Genomic DNA, 22,839 nt, shown 5'->3' on the forward strand with positions numbered 1-22,839 from the left:
CAACATGGCGACAATTTCCTACCGTCGCCAAGATGACGACTAGTCACATGACTTCACCCACATGACTGCACCTGGAAAGATGGCGGAAGCTAGTGCCCTGGCGGTGTTCTTAGTCAGTGGCATACCCCGCAGCTTTCGCTCTGCCGATCTGCGGCATTATTTCAGTCAGTTCACAGAAAGCGACGGGTTCGTGTGTTTCCACTACCGCCACCGCCCGGAGAGGAGAGGATCGGCGGCTGAGGGCTGCGCCACCTTCTGCTGCCCGGTCACCATAAGGCCGCACCGGGCTGACAGCTTCAGGAAGATGTATCATGGGAAGCCATGGCTGGACCCGGGAGGGAGTCAGGCTCCTGGGAGGTGCGTGATCCACAGAGTGCGGGACACTCCTGGTGAGGGTAAGTGAGCACTGCCACCAGAGTACCGGGGCGTGGGGGGTATGGAGAGAGCGAGGGGTATGGAGAGCGCGAAGGGCAGGGGCGAGGGGTATGGAGAGAGCGAAGGGCAGTGGCAAGGGGTATGGAGAGAGCGAAGGGCAGGGGCGAGGAGTATGGAGAGAGCGAAGGGCAGTGGCAAGGGGTATGGAGAGAGCGAAGGGCAGGGGCGAGAGGGGGGTGTGGAGAGAGCGAGGGGTATGGAGAGAGCGAAGGGCAGTGGCAAGGGGTATGGAGAGAGCGAAGGGCAGGGGCGAGAGGGGGGTGTGGAGAGAGCGAGGGGTATGGAGAGAGCGAAGGGCAGGGGCAAGGGGTATGGAGAGAGCGAAGGGCAGGGGCGAGAGGGGGGTGTGGAGAGAGCGAGGGGTATGGAGAGAGCGAAGGGCAGTGGCAAGGGGTATGGAGAGAGCGAAGGGCAGGGGCGAGAGGGGGGTGTGGAGAGAGCGAGGGGTATGGAGAGCGCGAAGGGCAGGGGCGAGGGGTATGGAGAGAGCGAAGGGCAGGGGCGAGGAGTATGGAGAGAGCGAAGGGCAGTGGCAAGGGGTATGGAGAGAGCGAAGGGCAGGGGCGAGAGGGGGTGTGGAGAGAGCGAAGGGCAGGGGCAAGGGGTATGGAGAGAGCGAAGGGCAGGGGCGAGAGGGGGGTCTGAGAGCGAAGGGCAGGGGCAAGGGGTATGGAGAGAGCGAAGGGCAGGGGCGAGAGGGGGGTGTGGAGAGAGCGAAGGGCAGGGGCGAGAGGGGGGTGTGGAGAGAGCGAAGGGCAGGGGCGAGAGGGGGGTGTGGAGAGAGCGAAGGGCAGGGGCGAGGGGGGTGTGGAGAGAGCGAAGGGCAGGGGCGAGAGGGGGGTGTGGAGAGAGCGAAGGGCAGGGGCGAGAGGGGGGTGTGGAGAGAGCGAAGGGCAGGGGCGAGAGGGGGGTGTGGAGAGAGCGAAGGGCAGGGGCGAGGGGTATGGAGAGAGCGAAGGGCAGTGGCAAGGGGTAAGGAGAGAGCGAAGGGCAGTGGCAAGGGGTAAGGAGAGAGCGAAGGGCAGGGGCGAGGGGTATGGAGAGAGCGAAGGGCAGGGGCGAGGGGTATGGAGAGAGCGAAGGGCAGGGGCGAGGGGTATGGAGAGAGCGAAGGGCAGGGGCGAGGGGTATGGAGAGAGCGAAGGGCAGGGGCGAGAGGGGGGTGTGGAGAGAGCGAGGGGTATGGAGAGAGCGAGGGGTATGGAGAGAGCGAAGGGCAGGGGCAAGGGGTATGGAGAGAGCGAAGGGCAGGGGCGAGAGGGGGCTGTGGAGAGAGCGAAGGGCAGGGGCAAGGGGTATGGAGAGAGCGAAGGGCAGGGGCGAGAGGGGGGTGTGGAGAGAGCGAAGGGCAGTGGCAAGGGGTATGGAGAGAGCGAAGGGCAGGGGCGAGAGGGGGGTGTGGAGAGAGCGAAGGGCAGGGGCGAGAGGGGGGTATGGAGAGAGCGAAGGGCAGGGGCGAGGGGTATGGAGAGAGCGAAGGGCAGGGGCAAGGGGTATGGAGAGAGCGAAGGGCAGGGGCGAGAGGGGGGTGTGGAGAGAGCGAGGGGTATGGAGAGAGCGAAGGGCAGGGGCGAGGGCTATGGAGAGGGCGAAGGGCAGGGGTGAGAGGGGGGTGTGGAGAGAGCGAGGGGTATGGAGAGAGCGAAGGGCAGGGGCAAGGGGTATGGAGAGAGCGAAGGGCAGGGGCGAGAGGGGGGTGTGGAGAGAGCGAGGGGTATGGAGAGAGCGAAGGGCAGGGGCGAGGGCTATGGAGAGAGCGAAGGGCAGTGGCAAGGGGTAAGGAGAGAGCGAAGGGCAGGGGCAAGGGGTATGGAGAGAGCGAAGGGCAGGGGCGAGGGGGGTGTGGAGAGAGCGGAGGACGGTGGCGAGAGGGGGGTGTGGAGAGAGCGGAGGACGGTGGCGAGGGGGGTGTGGAGAGAGCGGAGGACGGTGGTGAGAGGGGGGTGTGGAGAGAGCGGAGGACGGTGGCGAGAGGGGGGTGTGGAGAGAGGGGGGTGTGGAGAGAGGGGGGTGTGGAGAGGGCGGTGGTGAGGGGTGGTTATGGAGAGAGTGGAGGGCTCGGGGCTATGGAGAGCGGAGGGCATTTGCGGGGGTATGGAGGGAGCGGAGGGCGTTGGTGGGGGGTATGGAGAGAGCGGAGGGCATTGGAGTATGGGGAGCGTAGAGGGCACTGGTGCGTGCAGGGGTGGTATGGAGGGCACTGGCTCGCCTGGAATGGATGTGCAGTGTAATCCACAACAAATAGCAGCGTTTCTGTGTCTATAATAATAATAATTTTTATTTATATAGCGCCAACATATTCCGCAGCGCTTCCGCAGTGTCTCCCAATCACCTTAGTTCTCGGCATCAGAGTTAGATGTTGATGTTGTATTTTACCATTGTGACCTACGTTTTTAGAGTAAGGCCAGGCCACACTCCTGGTTTTACTTACAAATACCTAAGTAAAATACTGAATTTGTAAGCGTGACCTATGAGTTTAGCAGTTTTTGGCTGATCAGAACCGCCAGGAGTACAGAGAGCATTGTAAACATACTTTGGATCGTTATCATGCAACTACACTATAAAGACCCTGGCCACCTAATTGTGACTTGTCCAGAGGTGGCCTCTTCCTGTGCTGTAATGAAGACTCTGCACTGAGCGCTGTGTGGTCATTCCTCTATTAATGATGGCTGTGGCGATCGCTCAGTCTAGTGCAGAGGCTTATGGGCTCTCATGATTGCGGCTCTAGGGGGTGCATACTAAAACCCTACAGTTAGGGCCAGAAATATTTGGACAGTGACACAATTTTCGCGAGTTGGGCTCTGCATGCCACCACATTGGATTTGAAATGAAACCTCTACAACAGAATTCAAGTGCAGATTGTAACGTTTAATTTGAAGGGTTGAACAAAAATATCTGATAGAAAATGTAGGAATTGTACACATTTCTTTACAAACACTCCACATTTCAGGAGGTCAAAAGTAATTGGACAAATAAACATAACCCAAACAAAATATTTTTATTTTCAATATTTTGTTGCAAATCCTTTTGGAGGCAATCACTGCCTTAAGTCTGGAACCCATGGACATCACCAAACGCTGGGTTTCCTCCTTCTTAATGCTTTGCCAGGCCTTTACAGCCGCAGCCTTCAGGTCTTGCTTGTTTGTGGGTCTTTCCGTCTTAAGTCTGGATTTGAGCAAGTGAAATGCATGCTCAATTGGGTTTAGATCTGGAGATTGACTTGGCCATTGCAGAATGTTCCACTTTTTGGCACTCATGAACTCCTGGGTAGCTTTGGCTGTATGCTTGGGGTCATTGTCCATCTGTACTATGAAGCGCCGTCCAATCAACTTTGCAGCATTTGGCTGAATCTGGGCTGAAAGTATATCCCGGTACACTTCAGAATTCATCCGGCTACTCTTCTCTGCTCTTATGTCATCAATAAACACAAGTGACCCAGTGCCATTGAAAGCCATGCATGCCCATGCCATCACGTTGCCTCCACCATGTTTTACAGAGGATGTGGTGTGCCTTGGATCATGTGCGTTCCCTTTCTTCTCCAAACTTTTTTCTTCCCATCATTCTGGTACAGGTTGATCTTTGTCTCATCTGTCCATAGAATACTTTTCCAGAACTGAGCTGGCTTCTTGAGGTGTTTTTCTGCAAATTTAACTCTGGCCTGTCTATTTTTGGTATTGATGAATGGTTTGCATCTAGATGTGAACCCTTTGTATTTACTGTCATGGAGTCTTCTCTTTACTGTTGACTTAGAGACAGATACACCTACTTCACTGAGAGTGTTCTGGACTTCAGTTGATGTTGTGAACGGGTTCTTCTTCACCAAATTAAGTATGCGGCGATCATCCACCACTGTTGTCATCCGTAGACGCCCAGGCCTTTTTGAGTTCCCAAGCTCACCAGTCAATTCCTTTTTTCTCAGAATGTACCCAACTGTTGATTTTGCTACTCCAAGCATGTCTGCTATCTCTCTGATGGATTTTTTCTTTTTTTTTCAGCCTCAGGATGTTCTGCTTCACCTCAATTGAGTTCCTTTGACCGCATGTTGTCTGCTCACAGCAACAGCTTCCAAATGCAAAACCACACACCTGGAATCCACCCCTGACCTTTTAACTACTTCATTGATTACAGGTTAACGAGGGAGACGCCTTCAGAGTTAATTGCAGCCCTTAGAGTCCATTGTCCAATTACTTTTGGTCCCTTGAAAAAGAGGACGCTATGCATTACAGAGCTATGATTCCTAAACCCTTTCTCCGATTTGGATGTGGAAACTATCATATTGCAGCTGGGAGTGTGCACTTTCAGCCCATATTATATATATAATTGTATTTCTGAACATGTTTTTGTAAACAGCTAAAATAACAAAACTTGTGTCACTGTCCAAATATTTCTGGCCCTAACTGTATGTGCCAAATTAAGGCTGGTTTCACACTTGCGTTTTAAAACGCAGCGTTTTAAACGCAAACGCATTTGGTGCAAAAACGCATTTAAACGCAGCGTTTTTTTAACACATGCATTTTTGCGTTTACACGCGTTTTGATTATTATTATTATACATTTTTATAGCGCCATTTATTCCATGGCGCTTTACATGTGAATACGGGGCAAATATAGACAAATACATTAAACATGAGCAGATAACAAGGCACACGAGTACATAAGGAGGGAGGACCCTGCCCGCGAGGGCTCACAGTCTGCAGGGGGTGGGTGAGGATACACTAGGAGAGGGAAGAGCTGGCTGTGCGGCTGTTCAGTAGGTTGAGGATCACTGCAGGCTGTAGGCTTGTCGGAAGAGATGAGTCTTCAGGTTGATGCGTTTAAACGCGGTTTTTCCTGCATTTGCGTTTTTGAAACGCATGATGAGAAGTGTGTGACAGCTGCCAATCATCAAAATCAACTAGAAAACCCACCATAAACATAAATACTTAGGGTTAGGATCCCTAGTATCCCTAGGGATCCTAACCCAAACTCTAACCCTAACCCTAGGGATCCTAACACAAACCCTAACCCTAACCCTAGAGATCCTAACCCTAGGGATCCTAACTCTAGCACAAACTCTAGCACAAATCCTAACCCTAGGGATCCTAACCCTAGGGATCCTAACACAAACCCTAACCCTAGAGATCCTAACCCTAACCCTAGGGATCCTAACCCTAACACTAACCCTAACCCTAGAGATCCTAACCCTAACACAAACTCTAACCCTAACCCTAGGGATCCTAACCCTAACACAAACCCTAACCCTAGGGATCCTAACCCTAACCCTAGGGATCCTAACACAAACCCTAACCCTAGAGATCCTAACCCTAACACAAACTCTAACCCTAACCCTAGGGATCCTAGCCCTAACTCTAGCCCTAACTCTAGCCCTAACTCTAGCCCTAACTCTAGCCCTAACTCTAGCCCTAACTCTAGCCCTAACTCTAGCCCTAACTCTAGCCCTAACTCTAGCCCTAACTCTAGCCCTAACTCTAGCCCTAACTCTAGCCCGTGTTTTAGTGTTAGGGTTGGGGGATGGCTTATAAGTGTGTATTCTTGTGCTTTCTATAAAAACGCATGCATTTAAAAACGCATGCAAACGCATGTGCTTAAAAACGCATGCGTTTACATAGACATCAATGGGTTTTTTTACCGGCAAAAAACCCAATGGTTTTTTTTTTCGTGGCAAAAAAACGCCGCTAAAATTACTACATGTTGCATTTCTGCAACAAAACGCATGCAGTGAAAAAATGCATGCGTTGCAAAAACGCGTCAAAACGCATGCGTTTTTAATGTTAAGTATAGGGGAAAAAACGCATGCGTTTTTTTTGCGTTTTTTACCGCAAAAACGCAAAAAAAAAACACAAATGTGAAACCACCCTTATATTATTACGGAGTTGTTAGGCTACCTATCACAATGACAGCTGATATATAGATCAATGTTTAGCCACCATTGATTTATGATTTATATTAAATGTTATTGCCAATTGCAAAGCTTCACTTCTATCTATTCTTAGTGCTTCATCAAGGCAGGTCCTTATGAGACATTGATTTTACACTTCATACAGTTGGGTAAAGGTTTATAGGGAAAAAATGGATTTAAATGTTTGTACTATAATATGTCAAAATAATTGGATTTTTCTCCCTCAGACCCCCTGATCTTCCCCTACAAGACTCGACGCGAGTTGCTGGGTGCCCGATGTTCAGTTGATGGAGAGAAGCGTGTAACATCAGCAGAGTTGCTCAGCATGTCCGAGCTTAATCCTCCAGCACTCATGCCCCAAGGAAATGTTGGCACCCCCCTGGGTGTATTCATGCAGCTAATACGAACTTGCCGCTTGCCACCCAAGCTCATAACTCGACTGGGTCTGAAGTTTCGTCATACAGGTCGACGTTATAGCAGCGTCCCTTATGTTTATGCTTGCACAGAGATCTCCGAAAAGGAAGAGGGTGTGTACACTGCTAATGGACATGAGATTAGCGAAGAAGGCAATGTTGGATCCAATGTGCTCAAGTCAGACATTCCTAGACAAGAGAATGACAATGAGGAGCAATCCCACTCTGAAGATGTAAGTCCTGGAATTGCTGGCTCAAATGTCTCAAATAGTCTTTACTTGTTTAACCCTCCGTCACATACAATATTCGGACTAACGAGTTCACATACAATGTGCCTGTCAGGCGCCTGCTGGAAAAATACCTATAATATCTAATGTTTGCAATTTCAGTGCTCTAAAAGTGATCAGTGACCTTCATAGGGATGTAATAAAAGAGACTACACATAATCAGTTGCAAAAAAAAACATTTACTTAACATAAAACTAATAACTATGAAATACAAACTTTTCAAAACTCCCGCCAAATAGTCCCCAGTTCGACTCTCTCAAAAAAATGTACAAAGAAAATTTTTGAACACAAACTTAATTTTAAGGTACCTTAAGTACTATTAAAAACATCAGAAGTAGATGCTGAGGTTTCCCCAGAAAAGTCACACTTGCAGAGCAAATAGCAAGAATTACACACCATTTTTGCATGTGTCAGGCAAATTGCTTTATGACAATTGAGACATTCATAATTTGAAAGCCTTCTGGTTCCGCTTTCCGTTTGGCAGGTGGTGCATCTCCTTCTTTTGTGAGGTGGTGCAGATGGTGACTTTTCACCATCATCTTCTGGGCGGAACCTTTTGAGCTGAACTTGAAGGCGAGAGGGGATACCGATTGTTTTCACGCTTCTCCTGCGTAGCTCTCCAAGTACTAGTTCATGGGCCAATTTTTTCAGATACAATCGTCTACGGAGTGGTTCAAGCTTGTTTTCAAGATAAATTACTTGTGAATTTATACCACCCAAATTCAACATAGCAAAAAATATGACGATTGGCCAGCGTTTGATGTTTCTGCTGACGTTGAAAGTGGAGCACATCTGATCTGCTGTATCCACACCCCCTTTGGTGGCATTGTAAAATGTAATTATCTCCGTTTTTTTTTCTGCCCCAGTCCCAGGATCGATGGCAGCATCATCATGAAGTGTTGATAGAAGAAGTACGATTTTTCTGGAATGGCTTCTTGTTCCATTTAGTATTTTTATCTTTTCCAATATAATATGATCCAACTTCTTCATCCTCACCACTGTCACCATCTTGCTCTGTTTCAGAATCCAGGACACATTCTTCCACCTCATCATGAGAATCAATCTCACTTTCCTCTCCTAAATCCTCATTCAGTGTGAGGTCTCTATCATCTAACAGCATGTTTGTTACTTCCTCAACATCAAGTTGTTTGGATAAATTGTACATTTTCCTCTCCATTTCAGCAGATAATCTGAAGCAAGAGAAGGAATATGTTAGGGAACTACTGTATATGCCTGAGCAGCACACTTTCTTTTATAAAATTTCCCTTATTTCTATGAAATATCCTCACATTTTGTGCTATACATTCATAAAACAAGCTAAATAAACTATTGTGATGAATAAAAACATAAAATACCAACCTTACTGAATGTGACGTATTCACATACAATGAGCCTGAGAGATCTGTGCAGCTATATCCTCTCCCCTGAAGCTCTGAAATCCAACTGTGATATCAGGTTTCACAGACCTTCAAGAGACAGGAGACTACCTGGAGGGAGGGGGTTTCCTCACAATCTGGTGAGGAAGGAGAAATGAAAGTAAAAGAGAAGCGCCTGTCAGATCAGTTGTATGTGACGGAGGGTTAAATGAGAAATGCAGCCATGCTGGAAACGAGACCTTGCTCTGATTTTAAGAAGGCTGTCCACCCTTATTTTATGAAAGGACCCAGCATGGTCTTACAAAAGACTTATTTATTTACCGCTCCTCCATACTGCTGCCTGGGTCCTCTTCCAGTCTCCTTACCTCCCCTCCCAATGGGATCATCTGTCGAATAGCCACAACTGTGACCATTGTATTAGTACTGTGGCTAGTGACCGGCTGCAGCGGTCTTTCTAATATATGATTTTAGACCCATTTGCCATTCAGGTGAATCGTAGTTTAGTATTAAACTATGTTTAGTTTAAAAGGGATGTTTTACAAGGGTTCTCGGTAACATAACTGAGGATTTCCTTGTGCTACAAGGCACAGCTGCCTGTACGGGTAAGCCACTGGCCTTCCGTAAGAAGTTTGGTATATTCAGGTGGATGAGACATGCAGTATTGACCATAGTTCCCTCTGATTGTGGGTGTTCCAGATGCCTAACTGTACTTGTTTAAAAGATAACGACATCGTCTAAGAATCATCAGTTGTCCTGGGAATTGCTCTCTAAAGTTCATTTAGGAAGATATTTCATTTTGGTCACAAAGGAGAAATGTTGTCCATGCACCTGCTGGGTCTACCAGGAGGCACAGGTGCAGTCCTTAGTTAGTCACTAGGTATGAGTAGAGATGGAAGACTTGATTGGCAGGACTTCAGTCCACGTCAATAATTGGTGACTACTGGATGGGAGGTCTACGAATCTCCTAGTCACCCGGTTCTTAGTTAGAGTAGCTGATCTGGCACGACGTTTGCATCACACCGCAAGTGGTGTCATTGCATCAGTCCAGCTAATCAAAGGAAGAGCTGGAAAGGCCAGAGGAGGTAAGGGGCTTCGCAGGCCTCCTGTCCAGTAGTCACCAGTTACTGACATGGCCAATGGACTGGAGTCCTGCAAATTGAGTCTCCCATCTCTAGTTATAATACAAAGAATTGCTCTATGATTTTGGAAATGAGTTGAGGTCAGTGGTCATAGACCGCCATGTAATCTCGTATTTACGTATTGATAGGAAAAAATGGCCACCACCACTTCTCCAACCCTAGAGTGCAATATCTGTCCAAACACTCAGTGTTACAAACACAATGTACATGGAATGGAATTTGTGTACAACTTGATAGTATATTCAATAGTTATACCAAAATCTTTATTACAAAACTGAAAAAACACTCACCATGGTAAGAGTCCAACCAGCAAGAAAAGTAATTGTTTGGAAAAGCTGATCCTCAGTAAGGTTCTCCCCGTATGAGGTGTATCTAGCATATGGGAAGTTCATGTTCATTACACTGAAGTAATCTGTAGGGTTCTCTGTCATTTCTAGGACAACGACACCTGTGAAGAATGGGAGCGACATGAAGCTTTACATGAAGATGTCACTTCACAAGAAAGGTCTAAAGAACGTTTGTATGAGGAAGAGATTGAACTGAAGTGGGAGAAGGGTGGATCAGGATTGGTGTTTTACACAGATGCCCAGCTATGGCAGGAGCAGGAAGGCGGTAAGCTGAGTGCCCTGGCAAACATAAAGGCAGATTCTTGGTGCCGGCCCGCTTTTTGTAAGGTTTTCTTTTTTCTTTTTTTTTTTTTAGAATATTTATTATATTTTGTCCTATAAGAGAGTTATTTTCTTTCTATACTTTTCCTAGTAGCTTCTTAAATTCTGTCATATACTACTAAAATGATTCTTGAATAGTTGCAGTTTCCTCTACAAAATGACAGATTTGTCTGCATTAACTGGTTGCTTTTCTCTTAGCTCACTGGGGCAGATTTATCAAAAATGTTTACCAGAAAAATGCCCCCCGCCCCACCTTGTCACCATTATCTTCTTGTACATCTTCACAGATTTTGATGAACAGACGACTGATGATTGGGATGTGGACATGAGTGAGTATTATGATCCTGGGACTGGAGATAAGGATGCAAAAGATTTTTTGAAGATGCGACTAGAGATGAGAAGACGAGAAGGACTGGACAAAGATGGGCAGAAACTTGACTTGGGTGGCTTTGAACAGTATACAAAGGTGAGATCATCTTTCTGTTTGTGATATTGCTGCTGTAATGACGGAAGCAGTTTTTGAAAGACTCCTCTCTTGTATCAACTCAAAAAAACTGCATGTCTCATCTAGCTGATTGCTTAATTTCCGCTTTTTCATTCAACTTTTTTTTTCATTAGCTGTTGCAGTTATCAATGGGAAAATGAAGTTTTAGAGGCGACCTTTAAAGGGAACCTGTCACCCCAAAAATCGTATATGAGATAAAGCCACCGGCATCAGGGGCTTATCTCCAGCACTCTGTAATGCATTCTGTAATGCTGTAGATAAGCCCCCGATGTATCCTGAAAGATGAGAAATAAAGATTATATTATACTCACCCAGGGACAGTCCCGCCGCGGTTCTGGTCCGATGGGCGTCGTGGTCCGGCGCCTCCCATCTTCATACGGTCACGTCCTCTTCTTGTCTTCACGCTGTGGCTCCGGTGCAGGCGTACTTTGTCTTTGTCTGCAGCAATGTACTGCAGTGCGCTAGGCCTCTCTGACCTTTCCTGGCGCCTGCGCACTGCAGTACTTTGCTCTGCCCTCAACAGGACAGACACTGTACGCCTGCGCAGGAAGACAAGAAGAGGACGTGATTGTATGAAGATGGGTGGTGCCGGACCGCGACACCCATCGGACCCGGACCAGCAGCGGGACCAGCAGCGGGACCGCCCCTGGGTGAGTATAATCTAACCTCTTTTTCTTACCTTTCAGGTTACATCAGGGGCTTATCTACAGCATTACAGAATGCATTACAGAGTGCTGCAGATAAGCCCCTGATGGCTGTGGCCTTAGCTTATATAAGATTTTTGGGGTGACAGGTTCCCTTTAATGGGATTTTCCCGCAAGTTGATTTTAATCAATAGATCTTGGAATAATAGCTTCCACAATTGGATGCTGCTAAATAAAATGTTCCTGTGCTGAGATCTTACACATGTGCCCCTGCTGTGTACTATGTAATGGCCGTGTCTGACCGTACAGGAACATGGTCTGATCATACCACATCTCCTGGGCAGGGGAGGAAGCAAAAGGGAGGATACAGAGAGCACAGCATGGGATCAGCTGAGAAAAGCCAGCAACCACAAAACATCACATTTATTAGTAGACTAAAATACGAAATGGAAAAAAACAGAAGTGGATGCGTTTCAAGCTACACTAGCTCTTAGTCATGATGACCATGATGTTGTCATGATTAGGAGTTAGTGTAGCTCGAAATGCATCGACTGTTATCATGTTTACATTTTTCCCTTTCATGTTTTAATCTACTAATAAATGTGATGTTTCATGACTTTTGCGGTTGCCGGATTTTCCCTTTTTTTTTTTTTTTTTCTTCAGGAAACCAGCCTGAAGTCTCCGTGCACCGCACCCTTATTCTGGGAACTTCTCATCCCGGTGAGCTGATTGTTGCTCCATTGTGTTTTTCTACCTGAAAAGAATCCCAATGTGCAATCGTCACGTGTATAGTATATTGCTTCTTCGAGGGGATGTTCCTTCACAGTCAGACACAGCAGGGAACGTTTATGAGAGTGTTTCCGTACAGGAACACTGTATTTTAAACACATCCAATTGTGTAAATGTATTATTATTCCAAGATGAATTGAGTAAAACTGGTTTTAAAATTAATTTTGTTCATGGCAAAAAACCCTTTAAGTCTATGTTCTACATATACATTGTATCAGAATGACTGCACATTAGCCTCTCTCTGCCCTGACTTATAGTCTCAAAGCTGTCCAAAACAGAACTGTCATGCCTCAGGTCTGTGAGGATAAAATATGTACAGCTATTGTAGGGACTTTATCGTCATGTGAACTGCCCACAATCTGCCTCCATTTAAATGGAAAGTTTGTGTTGCCCTTCCTATGACAGCAGATCTATTGGAGAATGGGAATAATCCCAGTTAGGACCTGCTGCAGTTCCAACTGCAAATTGGTGATGTAAACCACGGGGCCATTCTCAGATTTTTGCTGGAGAAATACGCTGTGTGAACATTCCCTTAGGGTGTACTTCCACGGTCAGGAAACGCTGTGTGTTTGACGCTGCGTAGAACCGCAGCTTATTACGCATGTCTACTAATTTAAATAAGGTCTTGCCTATCCCACCGCCGAAGTGCGCGTCCACTGCAGTTCTCGCCATAGCTTGGCTTACCGCAAGAACTGCCGTGCACGTGACCAGGGGTCATCTCCGGTCACTAGGCTGGTTCTCACGGTCAGCTGATTGTGAGAACGCTGCAGTGCAGATGATCGCTGGAGAATTATCCGGCTCTGCTGTGTCTGGATGTCAGGCATCCAGATGTAGCAGAGCTGGACTCGTCGTGGGACACTCGTTATTAGGACTACGTCGGAGACAGGGAGTATACTGTTCGTTATTTTTTAGTTTTTTTCCAGGAGAACGAGGGCGTTGCAGGAATGAGCATACAATAAAGATATCAAGACTATGTGGTGGTTTATTTCATTAAAATGCTTTATTCTGCATGTGTGCGTTTTATTAACCCTTTCACAACTATAGAATTAGTAATGGTAGGTATCTTATTGACACCTCTCCATTACTAAGCCAGATTAATGTCACCTAGGGTGACTGGAGAGGCTGGTGCATTCCAAGATGGCGCCACGGCGGAAGCTGATAAGGCCAATGCTGCATGTCAGAGATGCTTGGAGGCTGCTGCTAAATTGAGAAAGTTTGCCCGGGCGGATGATGTAGAGGAAACTAAGCTGTCTGCTGAAGGGGAGGAGGAGAATGAAGAAATGGCTGCAGAAGGAAAGGCTGAGGTACAGAAGGGGGAGGGAGACTGCATGCCTGCAGCAGCAGGAGGGGAGCCCACCCTAAAGCATGTATTTATACTTTTGTCCTCATGTAATCAGTCCCTAAATGACTTAACCCTTCAGATGAAGGGGGTTAAAGGGGAGATTGTACAGATAAAGGCTGCCATACAGGAAATGGATAACCGCATGAGAGAGGTGGAAGAGAGGGTGAGCACTGCAGAGGATCATGTTGCAAAAGACAGAGAAAAGGTTTGCTCAAAAGGTATCAGAACTGGTGGCAAAAAATGAGGATCTGGAAAATGGATCCAGAAGAAATAACCTCCGAATAGTGGGTCTGCCTGAAAAATCTGAGGGGAGAAATCCTACTGAATATATTGAAAACTGGCTGAGGGAAAAGATTAGGGTCGAGGCTCTGACGAAAGTTTTTGCAGTTGAAAGAGCTCACAGGGTTCCACCGCAGCCCCCTCCCCCGGAGCTAATCCCCTACCATGTTGGCCAAGATATTAAATATAGAGACAGAGACGTTATTCTTAGAAAGGCCAGAGAAATGGAGGATCTCGCGGTTGGAGGACAGAGAATTGCCATTTATCCGGAGTACTCCGCTGCGGTCCAGAAACAGAGAATGCAGTTTACTGGTGTCAAGAGACGACCGAGAGAGTTGGGGGTGCAATACTCCATGATTTTTCCGTCGAGACTAAAGGTACCGTCACACTAAGCGACGCTGCAGCGATACCGACAACGATCCGGATCGCTGCAGCGTCGCTGTTTGGTCGCTGGAGAGCTGTCACACAGACAGCTCTCCAGCGACCAACGATCCCAAGGTCCCCGGTAACCAGGGTAAACATCGGGTTACTAAGCGCAGGGCCGCGCTTAGTAACCCGATGTTTACCCTGGTTACCATCCTAAAAGTAAAAAAACAAACGCTACATACTTACCTACCGCTGTCTGTCCTCGGCGCTCTGCTTCTCTGCTCTGGCTGTGAGCGCCGGGCAACCGGAAAGCAGAGCGGTGACGTCACCGCTCTGCTTTCCGGCCGCTGTGCTCACAGCCAGAGCAGAGAAGCAGAGCGCCGAGGACAGACAGCGGTAGGTAAGTATGTAGCGGTTGTTTTTTTTTACTTTAACGTTGGTAACCAGGGTAAACATCGGGTTACTAAGCGCGGCCCTGCGCTTAGTAACCCGATGTTTACCCTGGTTACCAGCGAAGACATCGCTGAATCGGTGTCACACACGCCGATTCAGCGATGTCTACGGGGAGTCCAGCCGACGAAATAAAGTTCTGGACTTTCTTCCCCGACCAGCGACAGCACAGCAGGGGCCTGATCGCTGCTGTGTGTCACACTGGACGATATCGCTAGCGAGGACGCTGCAACGTCACGGATCGCTAGCGATATCGTCTAGTGTGACGGTACCTTAAGAGTGGGGGCTTTTAATAATAGAGTTCATTTTTTCCTGACACCAGAGGACGCTACCCAGTGGATTGATATTAATGCTAAGAAAATACAAGCTAAAGGAGACTGAACTCGTTGAGACATGGATATGGGATATTGGTTTCTCTTTGAAAGAGGAGAATTGGGTTAATTGCATACTTGCTGTATTTACATACTTGCATACTTGTTTACTGCTTGTATTCTTTTCAATTATGAAAGAGTTGAGTTTAGCCATTCTGGTTCTTTGGCCAGACAGTGCTGCAATAGATAATATGGAGGGCAGAGGAAGGCTTTAGAAAAGGTGTTCTGCGAATGTGTATTATACCTCTGTACTTTGTTCTATGTTTTGAAATGTTTTAGATGAATAAAGAGTTGTGACCTTAATGGTGGCGGGAGGGGGAAGGAGAAGGTAATCCAAGGGAGAGTATCTCTAATGGGCAGAGGAGCCCCACTCTCGATGAGACGAAAAAGCTTTAGTTGGGGGGCAGGGTAGGGATGGGAGTTGGGAGTTCGAAGGGTGGGGGGAGGGGTTAGACAGCTCAGGCCAAGAAATAAGGTTACTCTGAAGGTTGATGAGAGGTATGATGGGGGACCGTATTAAAATATTGAGTTGGAATATGAGGCATAGCGGATAAAACCAGTTGGGCGGCAGTTTTACAGTATGCTCGTGATCAAAGGGCCTCATTATGTCTGCTTGAAACACATTTAGTGCGTGAGAGGGTTGAGGTCTTGTCTAGGCGCTGGATACAGAAAGCGTATCACTCTACTTTCTCTACGTACTCAAGGGGAGTGTCCGTACACTGATTCCTGCGGGGGTGCGATTTGAGGAACTGATGGTGTATGTTGATGTGGATGGTCAATATGTGGTGGTGAAATGTAAATTGCTTGGGGTGCTGCTGTGTGTAGTGGCCATTATATTCCACCTCCCTATTCCAGTAAGAAAATTAGAGAAGTGGTGGGGCGAGGGGACCTGATACCACTTCTAATCATTGGAGACCTCAATAATATGTGATGACTTCTGGGATAGGAACAAAAACTTACAGAATAGGTCTCAAGGTCATACTACTACGTTTGGTACATATGTTCAGGAAATTGGCATGATTGATCTGTGGAGGGTGCGACACGTTGGGGAGAGGGGGTATTCTTGCTACTCAATGGCCCATGATACCTTATCTACAATAGATATGGCTCTTGGAAATAAAATGTTAGATACAATGGTGGGAGACGTGAGATACTGGTCATGGGCATTTTCGGATCATAATCCGATTGACGTGGAGCTGTGGCCGATGGGGGCGCGGGCCCGGTGCAGGGGAGAGTGGAAAATTCACCATAACTGGTTGTGCAGTATTGATATAGACCACATACAGCGGGAGATAGAGGAGTTTTTTTTTTTTAGTTTAATGATGGGAGTGCTGATATACCCACTATTTGGGAGACTATGAAAGCGTATCGGAGGGGATTGCTGTTTAGAGATATTAGTAGATGTAAGCGGCGGGCAAAACAGGCGGAAAGAACGGCAAGTGAGAGGCTGAGAGTAGCGGAGGATGAAATTATTGCTCTGGGTACCCCTGAGGCTGGGAAATGGTTAAAAGAAGCTCAGAATAAAATGGATAAAATTTGCTTTTTATCAGGAGGGGGAGGCGGCAGTGCCAGGTATTGAGGTGCGAGACTTATGCGAGTTTCTTGCAAGGGTGACCCCGGCATAACACAGATTTCGTGTGTGTCTTTATTTAAGGCCGGGATCACACATGCAAGAAACTCGGACTAGTCTTGCATCTTATTTATTATGTTTATTACTAAACATCGGGCTTGGAATTATCTATAGATCTAGCTATCGATATAGCTATCGATAGATATATCAATAGATACGTTAGGTAGATAGATCAATAGATAGGTAGATGGATCTATCCATCCATCTATCTATTGGATGGATGGATCGATGGATCTATAAGAGGAAGAAAATTAGAGCAGCACAAAGAAAGAGTCCGGGTGCAGAGCCCCCCAGGCAAATACCAAACCTCAATTATAAAAATCCAGAAAAATTGGAGGCAGCACAAAGTTTGTAGTGAAAATGAGCTATTTAATCAGCCCAGAAGGCGACGTTTCGGTCCCAACAGGAACCTTTCTCAATAGAGATAGAGCGATAGATAGATTGATGGATCGATAGATTGATGGATGGATCGATAGATTTGATGGATGGATGGATCGATCGATTGATGGATGGAGCGATAGATAGATAGATTGATGGATGGAGCGATCGATAGATTGATGGATGGAGCGATAGATAGATAGATTGATGGATGGAGCGATCGATAGATTGATGGATGGATCGATCGATAGATAGATTGATGGATGGAGCGATAGATGGATCTACAGATAGATTGATGGATCTATGGATCGATAGAGCGATGGATCTATAGATTGATGGATGCATGGATCTATCGATTGATGCATGGATCGATTGATTGCATGGATCTATCGATTGATAGATGGATCTACAGATTGATAGATGGATCTATAGAGCGATAGATGGATCGATAGATTGATGGATCTATGGATTGATAGATGGATCTATAGATCGATTGATGCATGGATCTAGCGATTGATTGATGCATGGATCTAGCGATTGATTGATGCATTGGATCTATGGATGGATGGATCGAAATTACATCACAGTTCTTTTTTTGTATATTTTTATTTAGCTTACAAAAACACACACAAATCCGCATGTAAAAACACATCAAAAACGCAGGTGACCTGCCAGTGACCTCAGGTGCAGATTTGGTGCATATTTTACCTGAGCAAATCCTGATGCATTCCTGACCGTAGAAACATACCCTTACAGTACTGTTCTCCACACACAATGGTGACTATCCTCATTCATAGACCACAAGCAGAGATCTTTAACACCCTTAGATGGTGCCTGACGAGGGCCGGGGTTTCAAATGTTATAGGTCTGTTAGTTTTTTTTAAGAAAATGAAACACGGCAACTCGGTGTAGTCTGTAATGCTTCTTTTATCTGACACCCACTTATCTACGGGACAAGAAGGGGCACACCAAAGTTTGGTTGTTGTCTGTTACTATGGAGATGCATTATTCTACAGAGAAACTGTAGAAACTAAAGGATATTTCTAACCAACACCTATTGGAAGGTTGGTTCCGTTTTCATTTTGGATACATTGGAGCAATAGAAAAAAACTGTCTGCAAATGTTGACCTGGCCTTTCAAAGGGTTTACATGTACCTCCTCACTCCAATACTGTGACTGGTTACAACAAATTTAGGGTTGGTGAACAGAACATCTGAATTTTACTTACTCTTTCCATATTGTGTATGTCATTTAAGGGAGTTGGGCGAAAGTTGATGGAGCGTCAAGGCTGGACTGATGGAGCAGGACTTGGTTCTAGTGGAGCAGGAATGCCAGAGGCCTTGGAGAATGAAGGACAGCATCCTAAATGCAAATATGGCTTGGGGTAAGGGCCTAGTTTAGTACAGTAATAGATGTGTCCCTTGCCCTGCTTATCATGGTTTCCCACTTCTGTTATTCTGTAATAATTTATTGTGTTTGCAACAGTTGGCTGATTTTTAGTTTGCAATTACTGTTTTTCTAGGTACCATGGAGAAAAATTGTCAACTTATTGTCCAAAACCGAAGAAACCAAGATATTACATATCTACAGCGTACGATGCACCTCGACAGGAAGACCTGGGTGACGGGTTATTGCAACGGCAGCCTTCTACGAGTCTGAAACACCACAACTATAAGACAAGCACTCTTTAGAAGTTAATGGACAATCAATAGACTTTCCAATAAAGACTGAAGCCAGAATAACCTCTTTCAGATGGCCACCTTAAACTGGAGTATTGTGGGGTTTGAACAGTGCCTTGTTTAAAGGGAACCTGTCACCTCAAATTGGCGGCATATTTAAATGAGTTATTACCGGTCCGATGCGCACGCGCATTATGCTTTGCTACTTCGGGCAAAGCCGAAAAGCATTACTGCGCATGAACTTCAATCCAATATTGTGGCCTTCATGCAGCCAGCGGGTAAGGAAAGGGTGAATCAAACACCCGAAAACTCCGCCCATATGACCCAAAACCAGTCCTGCCAAATTCAGGTGACAGGTTCCCTTTAACAGCAACCAGAACCATATGCAATGACCTCAATAGGAGTCTGCTGTGTTCATGAAGAGATTGATCCTTCGTGGTCCCTTACCTGACACACTGTGTATCTGCCTGTAATCACAGTGCCATCAATCACTGCTGAGGGGCATGTGCTGGGTGCAGATTCAGACTGACAGGGTCATAAGTTTGTTGCAGTCAGTCTTAGCTATTAACAAAACACATTATTGGACACAGCAGAGCTGTACGTGAATGGGGCAGCAAATCGTCACCACAGATCCACTTCACATGCTGCCTGGATTTTAACAATGGACACTACTGTTTTTGAGAGATATAATTTTTATAAATGTGTATTCAGGTAATTTATACAGTTTTGTGTTTCTACATTAGTTTTGTAGAAGATGATACTTAGAGAGAATCTGTCCTGAAGTTTTTGATATGTAATGTGCGAGCAGCATTATGCACTGTGTACACAGAAAGCTGCCTATCAGTGGTGTGGGCAGGGTTATACAGGGCTCAGCATTCAGAGAACTGCAGCACATAACTGTAATTTTATCAAAACGACAGCAAGCAGCTCAGTAAGTGACACATCGCTGGAATCAGTCTCAGCCCTTACATTATGCTGCTTCTAGCGAAGATCTAGTATTAGATTTTTTTTTTTTTTGTAATTTTCCAAAATCTGTTCATGTCATTAAAATATATGTATTCATCATAAGCAATCCATATAGTCCTTCCACTCTAATTTACCTGAATGAACCTACGAGTCCCATAACAAGCAATTAAAGTAGTTCTCTGGGATGATCTGTTTCTTAAAACACAAAAATATAAATTGGGCAATTTAACCCCTTCCTGACATGACACTTTTTCAGTTAAAGAGAACCTGTCAACCCCCCACCCCCCCTGGCGTTTGTAACTAAAAGAGCCACAATGTGCTCATGTGATATACCGTATATACTCGAGTATAAGCCGAGATTTTCAGCCCAAATTTTTGGGCTGAAAGTGCCCCTCTCGGCTTATACTCGAGTCAAGGTGGGTGGCAGGGTCGGCGGGTGAGGGCGCTGAGGCATACTTACCTAGTCCCAGCGATCCTGACGCTCCCCCTGCCGTCCCAAGGTCTTCTGTGCTGCAGCTTCTTCCCCTCTTCAGCGGTCACGTGGGACCGCTCATTAGAGAAATGAATAGGCGGCTCCACCTCCCATAGGGGTGGAGCCGCCTATTCATTTCTCTAATCAGCGGTAACGGTGACCGCTGATAGAGGAAGAAGCTGCGGCACCGAAGACAGCTGTACGGGGTAAGGAGCCGGACGCCGGGACCAGGTGAGTATGTAATATTCACCTGTCCGCGTTCCAGCCGCCGGGCGTCGCTCCATCTTCCCGGCGTCTCTGCGCTCTGACTGTTCAGGTCAGAGGGCGCGATGACGCATATAGTGTGCGCGGCGCCCTCTGCCTGATCAGTCAGAGCAGAGAGACGCCGGGACCGGACGCTGGGAGCTGCAATCAAGAGAGGTGAGTATGGCTTTTTTTTTTTTTTTTTAATGCAGCAGCAGCGGCAATGGCACAGATTTCTATGGGGAACTATGAACGGTGCAGAGCACTATATGGCACAGCTATAGGGAACTATGAACGGTGCAGAGCACTATATGGCACAGCTATAGGGAACGATGAACGGTGCAGAGCACTATATGGGGCACAGCTATAGGGAACTATGAACGGTGCAGAGCACTATATGGCACAGCTATAGGGAACTATGAACGGTGCAGAGCACTATATGGGGCACAGCTATGGGGAAATATGAACGGTGCAGAGCACTATATGGGGCACAGATATGGGGCAATAATGAACGGTGCAGAGCACTATATGGGGCACAGCTATAGGGAACTATGAACGGTGCAGAGCACTATATATGGGGCACAGATATGGGGCAATAATGAACGGTGCAGAGCACTATATGGCACAGCTATGGGGAAATAATGATCTATTTTTATTTTTGACATTCACCGGTAGCTGCTGCATTTCCACCCTAGGCTTATACTCGAGTCAATAAGTTTTCCCAGTTTTTTGTGGCAAAATTAGGGGGGTCGGCTTATACTCGGGTCGGCTTATACTCGAGTATATACGGTACTAGAAAATTGGGGGGGGGGGGATTCCAAGTGTGGCAGAATTCGCAGTGCCATTCCCAAATTTTTGTCTTTCCAGTGTTCATTATACAGTAAAAATGAACTGGCAATATGATTGTACAGGTCAGTATGATTACAGAGATACCAGATATACATGGGCAGTATGTATCAGACACTGGCTCCAGCTTTTCAGAGAAAAACATGTTTAAAATCCTCCTGGGACAAAGCCGAATGAGAAACTAATTGGACAGGCGGGTCACGGCGGATTCTCCCACCCGCTGTCATGGATAGGTCTCTCGTTGCGAGCTTTAATAAGTAGAAACCGGTCAATAAAGGGCTGCTGCCTGGAAGAACCTGCCGTTGACCAGTCTCTTGTGCGGCTCAGTCCCAAGTGGCCATTACATTATACTTTTCTCTGAAACACTGCAGCATTTCAGGGTTAAACACATTGCTGAATTTGTGCGGCCAGTGTATAATACATGCTGCCTGTGGTTCGGACCGCATGTATTCGCTGTCAGTCTGCCTTTGAAAATTAGTTCTGCTCATTGGCTGTGTCTGCCCTCTTCTGGGCTATATATAGTCACAGATCTATAAGATTTTAATATTTCATTAGTGTTGCTTATTTTAAATAAAAAAAACAAACAGACTGCAGCCAGACTTTGCTGAAACCTTTTTCCGACTTGATTTAGACTACAAAACCAAAGACCTTAGCCGGACAATAAGCTGGTATATGTGCGAAGTGTAAGAGCACGTTCACACTGTGGCCCTTCCACAGACAAAACCCAAGAGAAAAACAAAGTGAGCATATACCCTACTTCAAGTAAATAGTAATGGGGCACATGTGAATAACATAGTATACTTAGTGCTATATTGCTGAAAAAGTCATAATCACCATCCCACTGCATGTAGGTGTACCCAACCTAACAGGTCCTAACTAGTGATGGGCGAGCACTAAAATGCTCGGGTCGAGCAAATTGGAATACTCGGGTACTCGGCCAGAACAACGAGTCCAATGTAAGTCTATGGGAGACCCAAGTATTTTTACCGCGAGGTCTAAAAACATTTGAAAATGTTGGAAACACTGCTCAAATGACACAGGGACATCATGGGGATCGCCCCTGGAAGCATTCCTGACTCCTAGTTCACAGCTTTAATCATTTTTTTTCCATGATGCTTTGCAATGCCACTAGGCCCGAATCTAGCACACCCACTCCAAAAACGCACCCAAACCCCTCCCTCCTCTCCCTCCTCTCTCTGCAAAAAGATTTGTGGTGTCATTTCTGTCCAACTCCTCTTTTACATTTGTCCAAGCCACACTCCATTACACACAGAGATAGATAGATAGATAGAATTAGATAGATATGGGATAGATATATAGATATATCTGTATGTATCTATCTATTTCCATAGATATGTCCATTTCCATGTTTCTAAACCCCTTCACCCCTGGAGCTTTTTTCGTTTATCGCTCCCCTTCTTTCCAGAGCCATAATGTTTCCGTCAATATGGCCATGTGAGGGCTTATCTTTTGCGGGACAAGTTCTACTTTTGAACGACACCATTGGTTTTACCATGTCGTGTAACAGAAAATGTGAAAAAAATTCAAAGTGCGATGAAATTGCAAAAAAAGTGCAATCCCACACTTGTTTTTTGCTTGCCTTTTTGCTAGGTTCACTAAATGCTAAGGCTGTGTGCACACGTTGTGGATTTGATTGCAGATC

General features: G+C 46.3%; 1 protein-coding gene across 1 annotated transcript; it reads left to right on the forward strand.

Moving 5' to 3' along the window:
- The first annotated feature begins 17 nt into the window (after window positions 1-17).
- Window positions 18-19,719, forward strand: GPATCH3 (G-patch domain containing 3). Its single transcript, XM_069756738.1, is given in 7 exon segments — window positions 18-44; window positions 47-395; window positions 6,561-6,979; window positions 9,986-10,160; window positions 10,504-10,682; window positions 18,227-18,354; window positions 18,493-19,719. Coding segments are annotated over 7 exon segments (1,431 nt in total). The 5' UTR covers window positions 18-32; the 3' UTR covers window positions 18,662-19,719.
- The last annotated feature ends 3,120 nt before the right edge of the window (window positions 19,720-22,839 follow it).

This window comes from Ranitomeya imitator, chromosome 3, assembly GCF_032444005.1.
Source record: "Ranitomeya imitator isolate aRanImi1 chromosome 3, aRanImi1.pri, whole genome shotgun sequence".
In the NCBI taxonomy this organism is placed as follows: domain Eukaryota; kingdom Metazoa; phylum Chordata; class Amphibia; order Anura; family Dendrobatidae; genus Ranitomeya; species Ranitomeya imitator.